The sequence below is a fragment of the Marmota marmota genome, unplaced genomic scaffold (assembly GCF_001458135.2).
Source record: "Marmota marmota marmota unplaced genomic scaffold, marMar, whole genome shotgun sequence".
Lineage (NCBI taxonomy): Eukaryota > Metazoa > Chordata > Mammalia > Rodentia > Sciuridae > Marmota > Marmota marmota.
This window is the reverse complement of record NW_025999990.1, coordinates 29,360,240-29,379,646: the sequence shown is the minus strand read 5'-3', so window position 1 is coordinate 29,379,646 and position 19,407 is coordinate 29,360,240. Positions and strand designations below refer to the sequence as shown.

The 19,407-nt window shown below is 43.3% G+C and overlaps 1 protein-coding gene across 1 annotated transcript in view; it reads left to right on the top strand.

The window, feature by feature from the left end:
- Fhod3 (formin homology 2 domain containing 3) overlaps positions 1–19,407 on the top strand; it is a 389,221-nt gene that overhangs the window by 337,785 nt on the left and 32,029 nt on the right. The window contains exons 21-23 of the mRNA XM_048806588.1: positions 8,707–8,865; positions 16,158–16,340; positions 17,883–18,044. Of these exons, the coding sequence (XP_048662545.1) occupies positions 8,707–8,865; positions 16,158–16,340; positions 17,883–18,044 (504 nt within the window). The remainder of the gene's footprint in view (positions 1–8,706; positions 8,866–16,157; positions 16,341–17,882; positions 18,045–19,407) is intronic.

Sequence of the window (19,407 nt, the reverse complement as noted above, 5' to 3'; positions counted from 1 at the left end):
TCCTCCCTCCTCCTCCCTTCCTCCCTCCTCCTCCCCCTCCCTCTCCTCCTCCTCCCCCTCCTCTCCTCCCCCCCTCCTCTCCTCCCCCCCCTCCCCTCCTCTTTGTGTGCTCTTTCTGCAGGTTGTGCTCATCACCCTTGGAGTTTGCTGGCGAGAGGCTATCCCTTGACTCAGGGTTGAGAAGAATGAAAAAGAGTAATGGTTTGGCAGCATAGGCACTTCTAACTTACTTTCTTTTACAATGGAAATAGTAAGACTAAGTTGCCCTGAGAAGACCCAAAATGAGTGATTCACCTGCTCCCTCCTGTGCTTGGTTCCATGTGGCTAGATTGGTTGATGATAAGATTGGGGTTTCTGTCCTCTCTGTACCTGGAGGTTTCATTTTTACCTGAACTATGTAGTTATCTCTTAAAATACTGTAATGACTAGCCGATGGATAAATGTTTGCCTAGTTTTTGTCCAGTGTGGACATAAGAGGAAAGTAATATACAATCATCCCTCCATATCCAAGGGAAAATATTCAAAAACTTTTGTCTGTACTGAGCATGTACAGACTTTCTTGTCATTGTTCTCTGAACGATAGTTTAACAACTATGTATGTACATAGCATTTATGTTGTATTAGGTAATATAAGTAACCTAGAGATAAAAGTATATGGGAAGGTGTGTACAGGTTATATGCAGATACTGTGCTACTTTATATAGCAGACCTGAGCCTGAGGATTATGGTGTCCTTGAATGGTTTTGTCACCAATCTCCCATGGATACTGAGGAACAAGTATATTAAGTTTACCAAATTGATTCTACAATGAGACACAGGAGCCTGTACCTTTGGGTTTTTGTTGTTGTTTTTGGAAAAGAAAATGTGAGCAGGAGCTTATTTTAAAAGGTGACCAAAAAATATTCAAATTAGGACTAAAACACATCACTTTGGAGAGGTGTATCCATTTTGTGTATGGTCTCAATTCAGACATAACCGATTTCACTTCTGTTTCTAATCATTGATTTTCATAAAAAACAGCTGTAAATAGCCACTTCCGAATTCTGGCTCATGAGAAGTTTTTCATTAAATACAATAGACTGAAACCAAAATGAAATAGACTTCACAAGACAGCAGAAAACAAAGGAAATGGGTTTTAGTTTCCATTGGAAAACTAACACCAGACCCTAGTTATAAGGCATGGCTGTGACCATCCAAGTCACCCCCAAACAGTCACAAGCCAGAGCCAAAGCTGGAGTGACCATTTAATGAGCATGAAAAGGGCAAAAAGATGTGCTTTTTGGTTTCCTTTCAAAATAGTTTCTGAAACAGGATCCCCTTTTCTCAGCAGGAAATATATACAGCTTTGTAGTAAGATGACTTTGGTTGTGTTTTGTGGAGAACGGCAGAAATCTTGTGCTAAACTGCATGTTGTATTTCTGCTGGTCTGAAATGTGGCGAATCACATAGGAGATTAAATGAACCCCTGGAAAGATGTCAGGGTGAAAAGCTCCTGCAAAGCTTATGGGTTTGACATGAGGATCCCCAAGAGGTGGCCTCCCAGCTCTTGTGCCTCATCAGGGACAAGTTATCAGCAGACCGAGAAAGGAAAGGAATAGAACAGGAGACCAGAAAGACGAGGACTTAGTTTCCCTTTGGGGGCCTGATGGTATCTTGCTTTCTTGGGCTCACTAGGTTTTCATGGGGGTGGGGGGGCTCCTGGATTTATTTGGAGATTAGTTTAACTTCATTTACCCCTAAATTTCAGAATACATCAGAAACTACTAACGGTGACTTTTAAAGCAAATTTGGGGGTAGTGATTTGATTGATTGGAGGATAAGCCCGGCCTGGGCTGTTTATAAAGCACCTCAGGGACTTTTGAGTACAACCAAGGTTGTGACTTGATGATTTAAAGTGACAAATGAGGCACCAAAAGGGCATTGCCTCCCTATCACCACCTCCCACAGTGAGGCTCCTCATCTATTTTCCTGAGATGAAAACCTCCCTATACTATATTCAAGGTCAGGGCATAAGGGAATATATTATTTTACTTAACATCAACCTCAGACAACCTGAATTCTACCTGGAAATTCGAGAGACAACTTCTATGCCTGTTGTGCCAGCACAGGTCCTCATGTATGTTTCCTGGTTAGGGTAATAGATACATGACCACAGAATGTCTGTTTAATCACTGGCCTTTGCTACCAGAGACCCAAAGGGCAAATACTGGACGTTAGTATTTTTTTCCCTTAACAGGAAGGCAAGCCTATTCTGGTGAAAATTTTATGCCTAAGTAAAGGCTTTTCAGTTTTTTTTTTTTTTTGAGACTGTTATTTATTATTTTTGTGCCTTACACTTTTGCTGTGTATCTCACCATCTCCCTTATTGCAAGGAAAATTCCATAGCTGTCTCATCCTGGAGACATCTATATTATTGCATCCTTGTAACTGCCCCTTTCTCAATGGACAGTTTGGAAAAGGTCCTGTGACATCACTCTTTGGCAGTGGTCAGGGAGCGAGGAGGAATGATTCACCATTTCTAGAGCTTTGGAGCCAGACCAGACCTGGGGTCTCCAACAGAGATGTTGAGAAGTGTGCTCAGAGCTGGGTTGCCTTTCATGGAAGCGTTCTAGGACTTTGCAGTATTCTCCAAGACTCAGGGTTCTCTAAATAAACCATGTCCTTAGCCTCGTTTCTATTTTCAAGCTCAGGACCTCCTGGGATGACATGTTCTATGTGTTGAATGTTTTCTTTTTAAATACTATACCTTCGATTCCTAGTGAAATTACCACTTAAAAATTCAAAGGGGGTGATTAATTGTGTTGGTATTTCCAGGAACTTGAGGCTTAATGGTTACTGTGTACTATTTAAATTTGCCTCTCCACCTTTTTAAAATCTGCGGCCTGAATCCTCATGCTTCTCTTTCCCCAAACTTGCATAACTCCTGAGGGAAAGTTAAGGTCTTTTCTTCTCTCTAGGATGCTGATCCAAATCAAGTTGTGGTCATTCTTGTGTGGTGGTTGCCCTTCCCCCAACAACCACTGAGGATCAGGTTTGGGTCCTCATTTACAGGTTCTAAAAATATTCATTCTTGGAGGCAATAACTTGTTTTATCCAGAAATCTGACTTCCATATCTCCTTTCTGTGAGGCATTTTGTCATCCTGTGTGTATCAAGCATTAGTGTTAAGCCAGCCAGCCCTCTGGGCGGGGTCTTGACTCTGTGGCTTATTTCAGAGGAACCCCTGTAACTGGCTTACTATTTTAGCAAATATTCCTATCACCCAATGTGACTTTTGGCCTCTAGGAGAGGCTGAACTTGCAAGGTCCTGTTCTTGGGGCTGCTGGTTCTAGAGAGGGGATCTCTACACAAGTAGCTCACTGCCAGGTAAATCTGAGGCTGCAGAAATAGCCACAGGCCTTCCTTCTGTTAAGTCTTGGCATTTAGCAATTACCACTTAGGTTGGCTCCCTCCTCTGTATGACAGAAGTCCTGTGAGTCTCTTAGCCTCAGGTGCTTCCCATCTGAAGTCTCATTCTGAAGGGACTCACCCCTGTCTTCCTGAAAACTGTACCCTGACACCCCCTACCCCCACCCACAGGCAGCTTGAGAGAAAGGAGCCAAGTTGCCTCCATAACCTCCTTCCTGTCCCTTCTAAGAGTTTTCTGCTCCTCTGGGCACAGAGGGTAATTCTCTGTCTCCCTGCCCCCTCTCCCTACAGTGTTCTTGGCCAAGTCAAAAACAAAAACAAAATCCCTACATGGCCTCCAAGCCCCAAGCATTTCTCCCAAGAATGTTCTGCTCTGGAATAGAAGGGGCTACTGGGGTGTGCTGGAGGCTCCCTGGTGGGTTGCAGCTTTGTGGGAGGAGCGCTGCTTAACTGGGTTTTCTGGTACTAAATCAGAGCCGGACTTTTTCCCAGCATACCTCTTCCCTCCTTAAAGCAGTAAGGAGTTCTTCTCTCTTGAGTTCTTCTGGACATATTTGGGAAAGTAACATGTTCAGAGATAGCCCCTCAGTGGTGTTCCCCACACTGCTTCCATGGACCCTTTTGCTGATCCACCCTGGAGATAATTGTTCCTGTTTGAGTATCCACCCATCCCCACTGATGCCTCCTTCCAACGACCTTTTCTCCCTGTTCTTGGAACTTAAAGAAGGCGGCAGAGGTTTGGTGGTTGACTTTTCATGAAAGAATTGTCTGAAATGTCTTCAGGTTGCAGTTGGTAGGGATGGAGAGGTACCCCAGGCAGCAAGAGGGTGCTCTGAGGAATGGTACACCCCAGCCATTCCGGCCCTTGGCTATTCCCACACCAGCCTGTGTTCCTGCTTTCCCCTGGCCTTTTGCCTACCCGAAGAGGAAGATGTCAGTGGGTCTACTCTGTTAGTGTTCACTCGCCATATTATTCTGTTAGACTTTTTTGGTCCCATATTAGGAATCCCTCTCATGGTAGATTCTGGGTCGCTAATCTTAGTGTCTTTGTTGAAATCCCCTGGGCCATTATGAGTTCTTCTACCCTGTCATTCTGTTCTCTTCTGTCATTCCAGCTATTCAAGGGTCTGTGCTACACATTTTGTCAGTTTTGTTAAGCTTTGATGGCGGAGTAGATATTACATGTAACTCTCCTTTTTAAGAATATTTTTGACTTTTTAAAATATTAAACTTACAATTTTTGTAATTCCAAAAACAAATCTTCTGGAATTTTAATAGAATTATTTTAAATATATTAGATCAGAGAGACCTAATTATACTTACAAAATTGACTTTCCTATCTAGGAACATGTTTCTCATTTATCCTATTCGTCTTTTATTACTTTCAAGAAAATTTCATCACTTTCTTGCTGTAGCCTTTGCCCTGTAATGATATTTCAAGAAGTTTGGAGTTTCATTTCCTTGTTTGGGTCTTGTTTTGGGATGTGTATCATCTATCAAACGTAAAATGACTTTTCTGCCTAGAAACCTTGCCACTTCATTCCAACCCGTTACCTCTTCCTCATCACATTTCACCACCACCTCCTAGATGCCTTCAGAGAGGGATATTTGTGTGTCTTCACTAGGACCACTCTGCCTTCTCTGACTCCTGTTTTATATCCCCTTTCTTTCTTTGACCAATTTCCTAATTTTCCAATTGTATGTAAACTATGGACAATCACCACTTTCTGACCAAAGAAATATACAATAAGGAAAAGGGTATCTGAGAAAGACTTGGTAAATGTAGAATGGAGGGTTGGGGAGAGAAGAGTCTGGAAGTGGGCATGATGGACTGGTGTGAAACTGAGTGCTGGGAGTCAGGCTCAGGTGGAGGTGGCAGGTATGGAGGAGGAGGAATAGGCATGGCAGGTTTTATGGAAAAAGGGTGGGCAGTACTTCCACTGTTGTGGGACCATGTGGAGGATATAGTGAAGCTCATGATTGTAGATCTGGGGCTTGATCCAAAAGGACAATCAAAATGAATCAGAACTGATGACTGATCATCCTTGGACATGGTCATGGGCTCCAAAGCTTAGAGAGCTTTGGCTTGCTCTTGCAGATGTGACTCTGGTTCTTATGGGAGGGAAGGAGATGAGGAGACAGTCCCATCTGACCCGCTCCCTCATCTTGGGCAGAATTGACCAGAAGATGCACAGAAGACACACTTGGTGTTCAGCAACACCAAGTAGAGCTTTACTTTAATTATCAAGAGTGGCATTTAAAACACCTCTTGCTAAAATCCAGAAATTGAATAATTCAATTCCAGGTGTTCCTTCTTACCTTTCCTTCATGCCTGGTAGATGTGCTCTGTGGGGACAGCTCTCCCTGTTGTCTCAGCTTGTTCAGTAGTTAATAGTGGAGTGTGTGGACATGTCCATCTCTGTAAACTGAGTGCTACTGAGATTGGAACAAGATCATGTCAGCTTCAGAGCCACTATGGAGGTTTTGTGTTTGACATAAATGGACATCGGCTACCAGGGAAGAAGCTGAAACCTGAGTGGTGGTGCTTTTCCAAACTATTTGTGGGCAGCTGTTCATGGTGGGGCTGTGTCTCCCCAGAGGGAAGCATCCTTTCCTCATTTGTACAGAGGCTCCAGCTGGCCTAGCTGGGCTTGCACAGTTATCACTCCAGGATCCTTGAGTGACAAGGACAATATGGATGAGAGGCTGAGGACTGACAGTTCCCAGATTATCCTTGCTGCATGACCATTACTTTGTTCCTTATGCTCATAAGACGTTCTAGGGACAAAGAAGAGAAAGGATAAAGGCCTAGCTTGTTGGATCTGTCCATTTTTAATTAGGAAATCAAAAAACCAGAACTAAGTCACAGGGCCAGATTCAGGTACAAAGAGGGTTTTGTTTTTGTTTTTGTTTTTAAATGGACGTATTGCCAGCTAAAGAAGAAATGAGAGTCCTGGTGGTGATCAGGCAGGAGAGAACAGATGCTGAGTAGGTGCTCTGCAGAGCCTGGAGAGGAGGCACCCCAGTGCTTTATCACAGGTTATAACATCTCCTCCTCACTGCCCATATTCTGCATTTTGCAAAACCTTTCTCATTCCTTCTTAGTATTCCACATAAAACATACTATTTTAAATTAGATTTCAAGACTAAATTCAGAATTTTTGGTTTATTTGGCTAAATATATAAAAGACAAAGCCTGCCTTGCAGAAGGGGAAGCACCTATGCCACATGTCTCTGGGAGCCCCTGTTCAAAGCCAGTGACCACACCCGCAGGAATTGCCCCTCCTGGCCACCAGGCCCCCAAACAGCTGGGATGTCTTCAGTTGTTTTCTTCATGAAGAAATTTGAGTTTATTCCCAAATGCATATTTAAGGATCTAAAATAGAATGTGAGCAATTAAGTTTGGAGGGCCCAGGAGAACTTTAGGGGGCTTCAATCTGGTTCTCCTTGGTGACTTCCATGTCTAGTGTTGCCTCAGGCCAGCTTGCCAGATGGCTCAGCTGCTCCCAGGCCTCATTTTCTGCTTCAAAGGAAAGGGTGAGAGTGAGAGTGGTTAGGAAGCACCGTGAGCCATCCAGCGAGGGCTGGCTGTAGAGTGTAGTCAGAGTCCCTTGGCAGGCCCCTGAGGTCTTTAGGGATATGGCCCCATCAACCTCCAGCCTCATTCCTGGCAGGTCCCAACAACCTAGGCAAAGATACTGCCCATCTCCTTACCTTATCCTCTGGACCCAGGATAGATCCCAGGTGTTCTTTAGGGCGGAGCTCCAGTGACTCACTCCACCACCCAGTGAGTTGTAGCTGCCTCACAGTGGAGCCCCCTTGCAGTGAACACATTTTGTCTCTGTGCTGTGTGTCTTCCTTCAGGGGAACCTGCTTACTCATTTCCCGTTACTCAGGGCATGCATCAGAATGCTCATCCTCCCAGCTGTGTGCGCCTCAAAGGAAACATGGGCAAGAGCAGATGTGCTGGGCCAGGTCTCCTTTCACTTAACAACTCCCTTGTCGCCTACAGTTCCTTAGAATTGAAGGGGAAAGTTTTGGGGGTGGAGGGAGTGTTGTGGTTTGTGGTCACAACTCTGGGTCATGAAACATGTTGGCTCAGTGCCTCGCACACCTTCATTTGCTAGGGCTACCATAATAAAATGCCACAGACAAAACAAGCATTTATTGCTTATAGTTCTGGATGCTGGCAAGTCCAAAATCAAGGTGCTGGCCAAGTTGGTTCCTGCTGAAGGTTCTCTTCCTGGCTTTCAGATGGCTACCTTCTTGCCATTTGGTATAAGGAGAGAGCTACCTGTTTTTGTTTGTTAGGATTAGTATTCTTATAAGAAAACAATCAGGTGGACCCACCCTTGTGACTTCACCTAAACCTAATTACTTCCAAAGGCCCCACCTCCAAGTACCCTCACATGGGGAGTTAGGGCTTCAAGATAAATTTTGGGTGAGGGAGCATGCAGACATTCAGTCTGTATGCTAGCCCTGGGCTGCCTACAGGGATGAGAGGGGCCTAGGGCCTGCCTCCAAGGGGGACCCAGGCCAGCGGGGACACCATGCACAGGGTTCTATGAGGATGTCAGGATACTTCTAGTTCCCTGTTCTCTTCCCCAGCCTGAGCCTGCCTGTACCTCTTTCTTCTTCATCAGCACGTGGCTTGCCATCTCTCTCCTGTAGTGGGCCCTCTTCATCCACCCAGTGGGCAGCTGCACAAATGACTAAGTGTGGCAAGAAAGGCACAGGTGACCTGATAGAAAGGACACGGGACATTTGAAATGGGCAGGCGGACCCTGAGGCAATGCAGCCAGAGATCTGGGGGGGGGGGGGGGCGGTTCCTGTCCTCTCAACCTGTGCACTCACTTCTCCATGCACACGCCAACCAAGACACAAGTTGACACCTTACAGCCCACAGGAAAGGGACTCTGAAAGATTTTACTATTGTTTTCACTGCTTCTGTGAAAAAAAAAACAAAACCACAGGTTATAGCTGTCTCACAGTTGAAAAAAAACAGTTTTTTTTTCCTTACAAAATATCACATTTTCTCCCAATTGAAGGAAAATCTATTTTATTTTGTAATGTGTCTGACTCACAAAGTTCCATTGCTGACCCAAGTTTGGCGGTGTCTCAGAGCCCAATCCTTGATCTCTCTCTTCTGGACTGAGCAGTAGCCAGTCCTCGCCTGAGCTGCAATTGGGGCCATTTGTTTTCATTTCTGAGTAAGTGGTGAGTTTTCTTTTAATACTGAAACACAGAAAGGACCCATGGTGATGCATTAATCTTGGATTTTCCTTGTTTTATCACCAAGAAAACTGCTGCAGATGGAAAAAGGCAGGAGATCATCGTTCTAGATTCCAAGAGGAGCAATGCCATCAATATTGGTCTTACGGTCCTGCCCCCTCCAAGAACGATTAAGATAGCCATTTTGAATTTTGATGAATATGCCTTAAACAAAGAAGGAATTGAGGTAAGAGAAGCTGTCAAACATTGTTTCTGTTCTGAAATTTATCACATGCATAAAATGTACTTATTATTTCATCCAAAGTGACTTTCCTCATAGGCTGGCTTGCCGTTTTTTCTGTCCTCAAGAAGATTCTGAATAATAATTTTTTTCATATTTACTCCACAGAGAGGCAAGCCTCATTTGCCTATGAAGTTCAAAGACCCTCCTTCTGCAGTTCTTGTACTGACCTCCCTCTGATCACACATGCTCTGCCTATCTCAAAATGGAAATAGACTGTCAGAACCTCCTTAGGAGGCTGCTAGGTTCTTCTTTCATGTCATTTTACATCAAATATGTTTAGCAAACAATTTCAAAGATAAGGTTTTCAATATGTGATCACATCTGTGTAAAGGACTTCGTTTCTGTCTTCGCGCTTGTTGGGATATACAGAGAGATGTCTTGTTAAATAACTGGAAGAACTAAACCAGTTGAGGCTGTAGCCCTTGTTGATCTGAATGTCAAAAATGGAGAGAGATTAGGTGACATGTCTGTGGCTGGTAGGTGGCCCAGCTGAAGCCATGGTTCACCTGCTGTGCCAATGTTCATGTTCTTCCACCAGGCCATCATCTTCACCATGGTGCCAGTTTGTAGCAAGTGAAATCTCTTACTCTAATAATGAAATGACAGGTGGAGCTAATGGCCATCCCAGAGTCCCCTATAGGGGTGTTGTAGTCTTAGGAGCCACTTCATCAAAAGTGGGAGGTTCTAGGAACATTACTTTGTGACATTGAGTGACACCCAACCCATCCTCCCATTGACCAGGAGCTCTGGACTCCTTTAAAGCCTCTCCATGATTGGGTTCATTCATGCACAGTCTCATTTGAGCATGGAGGGAACCAGTGAAATCTGACCCCAAAGAGGGGGAGTCAGTTTTTGCCAAAAATGTGAGGAAGGGTTGGGTCACAGTGCCAAACTTGCCCACAGCCCTGGGTTGAGAGGCAGCGATGGGCACACAGTCTGGACCCTGTGGGCCCTGTGTGCCTTTGTGCTTTGAAAAGTAGAGGCTTTCAGAAGAAAACTTGCTAAGAGGCCTATGTGGGGTCCACTTGTGTCCTCCAGAATTCATGCTCTCCCAGAAGAAAGCATGAGTTTTGGAGGACACAACTGGCCTTCCTTGGAAATGGGTCTCAGGGATATAATCAAGTTAAGGTGAGATCAGACTGGATTAGGATGTGCCCTAAATCAGATGACTGGTGTCCTTACAAGAAAAGGGATGTTGTTGGGACATAGACACAAAGAAGAATGCCATCTGAAGAGAGAATGCACATGTGATGACGGGGGTAGAAATTAGAGCAGTGTGTTCATAAGCCAAGGAATACCAGGCAAACAACAGAACTGCAAAAGAGGCCAGGAGCAGCTCTGCTTCAGAGAGAGCATAGTACTGCTTAGTCCTTGATTTTTGGACGTCTAGCTTCTAGCACTGTGAGAATAAATTTAGTTGTGTCAAGCCACCTAGTTTGTGGTACACTGTTATGGAAGCCCTAGGAATGCATATGAGGCTCAAGCAGCTGGAACAGGTACAAGAGGGAAAATGCATTTCCTTCCTGGCTGGACAGGAAGTTGTGCCCTAATCCCTGAAGTCAGGCAGAATATCCAGGTGGGCACAAGGCAGAGCAGGGTAGGGGGATAAAGGAATGAGTTAGATACAGCAGGCAGAGACAGAGATGTTCAGGCAGCAAGCAAGAATGGTCAGGCTCAGCCTCTGTGTGAGGCATCCTCACTCTGGGGTCCTCCAGACTGGTAAGGAAGAAGGCTGTGGCCTACCATTCTGTGAACTTGGATGAACCAAGTGTGAAGTGGTTTTGAGAAGCAAGTTATAGGCGCTCTCAGATCGTCCTGTTTACTTTACAAGGTCCTTTAGAGCTTGCAAATGCTTCAGTTCATACATGGAGAGGTTTCACATACAGCCAGAGCCAGCCCAATGAAAGGAAAAAAAAAAAATGACAATTTCTCCTTTTAAAGATCCTTCCCCTCCTCATCAGGAAAACTTGAAATTCCATCAGAATTTGAGTTTTGCCTTTGTTTTTTTCCTGAAATACAGCTCTCCCTGGGCTGGGAAAGTTTCAGATAATAAATTACTCAGATTTTAGAATGAACCAATTACTCTTTTTCCCTGTCTGAGCGATTGTAAGTTGAGCACCCTTTTGATCCATTAAGGAATGTAAGAGTAATAACGATGCTGATGGCTATAGGAATTAAACACAGCACTAGTCTGGCTTTCATGGGTTTCTTACTGTGGACTGGGCACCCTATAGGTGTTTTATAGCGCCTATAGGTACACACTGCTGTGCTTCACCTTAAAAATGAACCAAGTGAGTCCCAGCATCAGTCTGTGCCAAACTCACAGAAACAGGAGATTGTGCAGAATATGAGCCCTGAAGCCTGAGTTCAGGGTGCAGGGCTTGGAAGCATATGGCCCAGGAGTCCCTCTCAGGCCTGGGCTATGTGACCCTAGAATGGGAGGGAATCTGAAAAGGGGTGAGAAGCACACAGGAGCCAGCCCAGAGCCCCTCACAGCACTGCCAATGGCCTTTCACCCAGGAATAGCTGGTGGGCAGATAGTTTGAAGTGAGAGAAAACAGCTGCAGAAAATACCAGTAAATCCTCACTGAGGTTTTATTGTGTCATAAGTCCTCAGTAAACTCATTGAGTCACAGTAGCACTTGGAGTTACAACATTTTGATCAGTTTTCCTCTAAAGCAAGTTTCCGCACACTCAACACTATTGCCATTTGGAGTTGGACAGTCTTTGTTGTGGGGCTGTCCTGAGCCTTGAAGGATGTTTAGCAGCATCTCTGGTCTCTACCTGCTACATTCCAGTAGCATCTGCCTACCTGAACCTTGACCCATAGCCCCAAATGACTCCAGACATTGTTTTACGTTTCCTGGGAGTAGAATCACCCAGGCTGAGAATCACTGATCTAAAGACTTCCTGTGTGAATCCAGGGACTGTGTATATCCCTCAGCAATTCCCAGCATGGCTGGGAAGACTCCAATGGAAAAAAGTACTCTTGAAAGTGTAGACTCCAGGCACTCTGACATCATCTTCTATCTCTGGCCATTGATCTCAAGGGACCAGGAAGGCATATAAGAAAGATCTAGATCCATGTGCTGGGCAGTACCCAGAGCTGATTTAGTAGGTTTGTTGTTCAAGAATTAAATTGAAACTGAGATGGCATCTGTGGACTTACAGATCTTTGCTAATAAGATTTCCAGCTAATGCCCAAAGAGCCTTTCGCCAAACCGTCTGCTTCTTGAACACATGTACCGTGGCCTGGCACCATGGCTTAATAGGGCCATTTGAAAGTTCTGTATACCTAAATGTAATTAGGATGTATTAAATGATATCCTGTGGCTTTGCTTAGCAACCAGTGGTATGTATCTGGGTTTATGATGCAAACCTAAGGGAGCAGTTAACTTCATTAAGGAAGTAGTATTTATGAAGAATATTAAATTTGAGAAAATTATTTTAGGGCCATCTCTAAGTAGCATAATGATATTTTCCAAAGTAAGATGTCAAATTATCACAAATGGAAGTATGAGGAGTCCTCCTTTTTATTTTTTTTTCCCTTTTTTAATTTTTAGAGTTGGTCTACTTAGAGGGCAGCACATTTGAATGGTCCCAAATGAAGTTTGACTTGGCTCAGTTTGGTTGTGAGGCCTGACAATATCCTGGTAACAGACATTTCCTTCAGCCATTTAGGCAAAGCTACAGAATCTCTCTAAATAGTTGGTGTTATATGAGGCCTGTCTCCAGGTGGCCAACTGGGTGATGGACATACTCAATTGAGCCTGCCCGTGGAGAGTTATTGTTGGCTTAGTAGGACCAGGGAACCAGGATGCTCTGATCACTGGACACAGCTGTGCTGTTAATTTTGCACTTCCAATCTCCATTAACTATGGAGCTGGTGCTACGAAAGGACACACAGCCATTAGGTGGGTTTTTAGCTCTGTCTTGGTTGGTCCAGCCTGGTCTCAGGCGAGTCATTTCAACTGTAAGTTTGATGAAATAATTTCTGCCCAATGTGCCTCAAAACGTAGTCACCACGAAGAATCCTGCTTCTGTATACAATTAAAATGCTAATTTTAAAAATAATAACAGGGAGACCAATTAGAGCAAGGAGACCCAGGGGAGGGAGGAAGAGGAGGGTAGAGAAAGGGAAGGAACTAGAGAATGAGATTGATTGAATTATGTGCATGTATGAATATGCTATAACAAATTCCACTGATATGTATGAGTATAATGTACCAATTTTAAAAAGAATGAAAGGTGATACTATCAAGATGCTTTAAGGTTTTCCCCCCTAAGTTGCTACATGAAAATAAGTACATGGAAAGAACATTTTCTCATGAGAATATGAAAATTGTATATAAACCAAGCTCAGCCCTAAATTTTCTGCTGTTATCACCCAAATCCTCATTGTAGATTCTTACTCAAAATTCTAGCCAGGGTTCTGTTCACAATCACAAAGCAAAATAATGACTCATTATGGTCTTACTCCAGGAGAATTAAATGGTCAAACCCAGTACTATGTGGGTTCTTAAAAATGGATATTTTTGCACTGCTTTCTCTGAAATATACTTGCTTTTGTATTTGAAAGTCATATCTTGAGAAGCATTAAAGGGACATTGTCAGGAAGATAGCTGAAAATACTGTTATCACATTCAGGTTTTGGTTTTGTTTGATGTTTGTTTACCTGCAATACCAAATGGTAATTGTAAAATCATCAATAAACCCATTGATGTGGTAGAAAAGCAAGTAAAAATGTTAACCTTTTCTTGTTAACCTTTGCTAATGGAAAAAGGGCCATTGGGCTCACAGGAGGTGGCTTTGACTTGCCAATTCCACTGTCTTATGGCTACTCCTATTGTCAGTGATGTGTAACAAAATAAAGCAAAGCAAAATGACAGATGGCAACCTCATAAGTCTTCAACAGTGAACAAATGGTTTGAATTAGAGGAGTGAAAAACAAAAGTAAAAATGTTTGACTTTCTCAAAGGAACAAAGCAACCAAATTGTTGCAGGAAAAGGCCTTCTGAAGGTTATAAAAGGTGTTGGCAATTTTTTGTTTTGGAATGCTTGTCATGCCTAAAACAATTTAAGCATTAAGGAAATTAAAATACAAACTTTAGTTTTTATTTTGAAAACTAATTTGGTTCAAATCATGGATTAAGAGGCGATATCTACTGGAATTGTTTATTTTTTAATGCCATCTGTGTGGACGGTGGGCCATGAGCCAGGCAATGAGCGAGCAAGAAGCCCTGTAACTAAGTAGTTCTCCTGATGCTCAAATTCCACCCACATAGCCTCAGTATTTGGAGTCATAATGAAGAGCAAGTTGGAAGGGACATATCCGAGGGCCCACCACTTGTCGCCTTCTGTAGCCTCACTCTGTGGCTCAGAGTACACGTCTTCGAAGTAGTTTTACATCACTAGCTTTTGATAGGGACACCCAGCGTGTTAACAGTCTCATCAAACTCAAACTGCTTCTATCGTACCCAGATAAATCCTGAGGCACAATAATATAAACACCCATGTATTTGGGGACTGGTTCCATTTTATTTTGTTATTAAGTTTTTCATTTTGGGGGGCTAATATAGAATAAAATTGACCTTTTTTTTGGATGGACAGTTCTAGGAGTTTTAAATCATGTGTAAATTCATGCAGTGACCACTGCAAGCAGGATTTAAAGCAATCCCAACTCCCCATACAGCTCTTCTGATTGTATATTTACTCCCACCTCCAGCCCCTGGGAACAAGCGGTGCAAATACATCACTGTGGTTTTGTCTTTTGGAAAATGTCAAGTAAATGGAATCATATCGTGTATAACCTTTGAGTTTGGCTTCTCTCACTGAGCATGATGTCTTTGAGTCATCCACATCATTGTATGTACATAGCCCCCTCCATCCCCAAATTGAACCCAGGGGTGCTGACCAATGAACTACATCCCCAACCCTATATATGTATGTGTGTGTCCGTCTAGGACAGGGTCTGGCTAAATTTGCTGAGGCTGCCCTTGAACTTGTGATCCTCGTGCCTCCCCTTCCTGAGTAGTTGGGATTTTAGGAGTGTGCTGCTTGTTCCTGGCTATAGTTTATTCCTTTTATGGTCCAGTACTATTCTATTGTAGGGATGTACCATAATTTGTTCATTTACTGAAGAATATCTAACTTGAGCCCGGTTGTGTCAGTTATGAATAAAGTTAGCACAAATGTTCACGTACAAGTTTTTGTGTGAACTTAAGTCTTCGTTCTAGAGCAAATACCCAGGAATATAATTGCAGGGTTAAAAGGTAACCTCTGTGTTTAACTTCTTGATAAACTACAGTTTTTTCCACTCTATTAATAGTGTCTTTGACAGCAAAAATTTTTAATTTGGATGGATGAAGTTCAGTTCATCAGTCTGTTCATTTTGGTATCATGTCTAAGAATTTTTCCCTCACATGGGTCACAAATACTCTCCATTTTTCCTTTTTCTAAAAGATTATGCTATAACGTTTTACTTTTAGATCCTTACAATTTTCTATGTAATCATGTCATCTGCAAATAGAAATGACTTTACCTTTATGACACTGTGATTATCTGTGTACAATATTAAATAGTAATGGTAAGAGTAGATGGAAATTTTTATTTTTTAAAAAAATATAATCAATATGAAATTTGAACTAAGAAGAATCATAATCATTCTGGTGTCTTTTTGCCTTCACCTTTCTCAACTGATTTTTTTTCAGAAACAAAAATAAACAAGTACATTGTTTATTAGTAGATAGGTTTATAAATACCATTTTCATTTTTCTTCAGATTTGAGTTTGATATTGAAGTATTATCACTTCTAAGTTTTTAAACAGTTAAATATTTAATGTCACATGAACCAAAAGTCAATCTGAGTTCTTTGATTCATTTTTTTAGTTCTTAAGTTAATCCATGAAAAGTGATAGAGCATGTATTATTGACCTGTTTCGCTATATTTCCTAGGGAAGACTGAGTTGTTCTCCAATTTTCTTTTTCAATTCTTTTACTTTCATCCCCCTTTTTATTCCTAGAATGTCCTCCTTGTGCAAGATCCAGAAAATTTGGGGCAATTTGCTTAGAGTATGTTTGGTTATGATAATATAACACCCATATGTGACTGAGACACATATACCAGACTCTTTCTACTACCTGGTTGGAAAATTATAAAATTGAATTTGAAAACATCAAAGGGGTGTGGTAGGATCCATTACTGCGAATATTTTCTATCATCCCATTTTTTCCAGAAAATTCTAACCATGATTCCAACTGAAGAGGAGAAGCAGAAAATCCAGGAAGCTCAGCTGGCCAATCCTGAAATGCCCTTGGGCAGTGCCGAGCAGTTCCTCCTCACGCTGTCCTCCATCAGTGAGCTTTCTGCTCGGCTCCACCTCTGGGCGTTCAAAATGGATTATGAAACCACAGAAAAGGTAAGCGTTCCATTAAGAGAGGCAGCCAAAACCACATAGGATGGCCCATGTTTTTTTAGTCATGAATATTAAGGTAGCGAAATCTCATTCTTGACGCAGGATTTTCAGGGTGAGTTGATGATGACATTGTTGTATTATCACTAGCTCTGATGTTACTTGTGTCCATGCTGACTGATCATGAAGGGTTATTCTAAAGTATCTGCCTGGCACCAGCCTCAGACACTTGCTTATGAGTTTGTGGTGAGTGATTAAAAATAATTAAAATGTTTTTTTTTAGATTCTGTATCTTCATTGTAGAAAACTTAGAAAATACAGAAAAATATAGTATATTTCCCGTCATCTATCACCTCATCATTATCACCCAGACTGCCATTGACCATGACAGCAGGTCTCTGGGGGGAATATTCTCAAAGGAAGGTTACAGATTAAGCAGATTACAAGAAGTTGAGAAGAGACTAGAAGGAAAGAGACCTCAACGGGGAGAAGCAAAGGGAGAGACTCCTCCTGAGTAGGGCATGGAAGGCACAGGAATCTCCCTTGGCCTATGTCAGTAGGAGTGTTTTTGCAGGCTGAATGGCAGNAACTTGTGTAACTTTTTTTTTGAGAGAGATAATTTTTAATATTTATTTTTTAGTTTTTTGCGGACACATCTTTATTTTTTATGTGGTGCAGAGAATCAAGCCCAGCACCCCACGCATGCCAGGCAAGCGCATTACCGCTTGAGCCACATCCCCAGCTCAACTTGTGTAACTTTTTTGATGAAATCTAGAAGTGGTTTTTGTCTTCAAAATATTAGAGACCATTTACTTGAACTTGAACCCTGCCACAAGAAAGCTTAAAAAAGTAAGCGCACTATTCCTTACAGAGTGTGGCTACTCTCAAAATTGACTTGAAAAATTTTCATGTACCCTGTTCTTTTTTCTCTTGACCTTTGCTCTCAACTATTCTGATTTTTATGATTAACTTGTCATTTTTTATTTTTTAATTGGTGCATTATAATTCACATAATGCTGGGGAGTTATTATGCCATATTTACACATGAACATTAACATAATTTGATTAAACTCATTTCCCAGTAACTTCTCTTTCCCTTCTCCCCTCCTGCCTCCCTTCTCCAATCCACTTGCTCTACTCAACTGATCATATTGTGTAGACGTCACTGTGGCATATTGGTATGTGGACATGGCATAATTTGGTAGATTGCATTTGGCTCTGGCCAGGAAGTAGGCATGCAGCCGGAGGGGAGAAAGAAGTTATACTTATGCAGGTGTCTGAGGCGGAGTCCCATAGCACCCTGATTGAGGGCTGAGTCCTGGGGACCTGTCTCTGGGCTGTGGTAGCAAAGGGCTGGAGGTCCAGGTCATTTCTGCTGTGTCTGGTCCACGTGTGATCAGCAAAGGATGGTAGTGCATGGCCTGAGAAGCCTGAGTCACACAGAAACTAAATATTGGCTACTGCAGCTGCGCATTGATTCTAACCATCTGTGCTATTCTAAGAGCCTACATAAAACTTGTTTTTCTCATCTTTAATGTCACAAAACAGGCCAAAGCGTTTGAGTTAAGCTACCTCGAGAAGGTTCCAGAAGTGAAAGACACAGTGCACAAGCAGTCGCTTCTCCACCACGTGTGCACCATGGTGGTGGAAAACTTCCCAGACAGTTCCGATCTGTATTCAGAGATTGGGGCCATCACCAGGTCAGCCAAGGTACGTCAGTGAACACGGAGGAGCTGGCCTCACCTTGGCCTCCGCTTGTTGGATTCTCAAACCCTCTTCTTAGACACACACATGCTCTAATAAATATGACCCACAGCGCCGCCTGCATTCCCTGCTCTAGAGTCCGTGGATAGGATTCATTTCATGCCTTTTTCTAATGAACTTTTAAGATCTTTTTCCTATCTCTGGTTCTCAGATTCTTTCCTACTGAGGTATGTGAGGCTAGTCTGCCATCCCAGTCCTCACTCCTTGGGAGTGTTACTCACCAGGCTGGATTCTCCAGAACATTTCAACTGCACAGCCTGTTTTAGGTGGGCCAACAGGTCAAAAGAATGCCATCTGGCTCTTGAGATGTCCATACAATGTCACTGTGAGGTGTGGAGCTGCAGGGCATGCTTGGCCTGGCTCTGCTGCCCACAGATTGGCCGTCCGTACAGTCTTACAGGGAACGTTTTTATAGGGCTGTAAACAGTATATAGCATTGGCCCCTCGGCTGCAAGCTCTTAAAGTGAGTGCAGAGTTAATCTCTTCATGAGCATATGGTTTATTAGAAAAGAGACAGTCACAATATGTGGACCCCAGCTGCCTCCAGTGGAGGAGTATCACTGAGACTGAACAATGCCCAGAGGAATCTCAGACACACCAGAATTGGGAACGAGAATGTGGGAGCACCCTTGAAGAGGGCACAGGAGCCAGGCCTGTGTGCAGGCACCTCCTGGGAACACAGCAGCTACAAGTGCTGGGACACACCAGAGCCCAGGGTAGGAAAAGGGGACAGAACAGAGGACTGAGTGGGCGAGGAACAGAAGGAGAGCTGCGACGGTCCTGTTCCAGGAGCTTGCTCACTCCCTGCATTCTCCCACAGGATTGACTGGTGGGGACCTGGTGGCTGGGGGCCCTCCTTCACCTCTCAGGAGTCACAGGCTGGTAGCCACAGGCACACCAATCAGGGGCCCTTCAGCTGGCCTCATGGTGTACCTACTACCTTGAGGCAAAAAGAGGCATGGAGAGCTGACAGGGCTTCACAGAACAGAGTCCCTTATTTAACAGGCACTGTTCTGCCATCTTTGCAATTATGACCTCAATTTCCTGACTAAGGAAGAAAACCCCTCTAAGAGTCTACGCAGAGGGTCCTCCAGTGGCTGCTCCAACACCCTGTGAGCACCTTCTCAGAAGACAGGTTTGTTAAGAATTTGAGGCATCTGCCTGTCTAGATCCCCTCCATCTGGGTCCCGGTTCCAGAGACACCAGAGCAAATTGTTTTCCTCTTTTCGTGCCCTGTGGTTTTGCCCACGGCTTCACCAGCTAGAATTTGCTTGGAACAAAAGTGGCCCTGGCTAGGAATCCCAATACT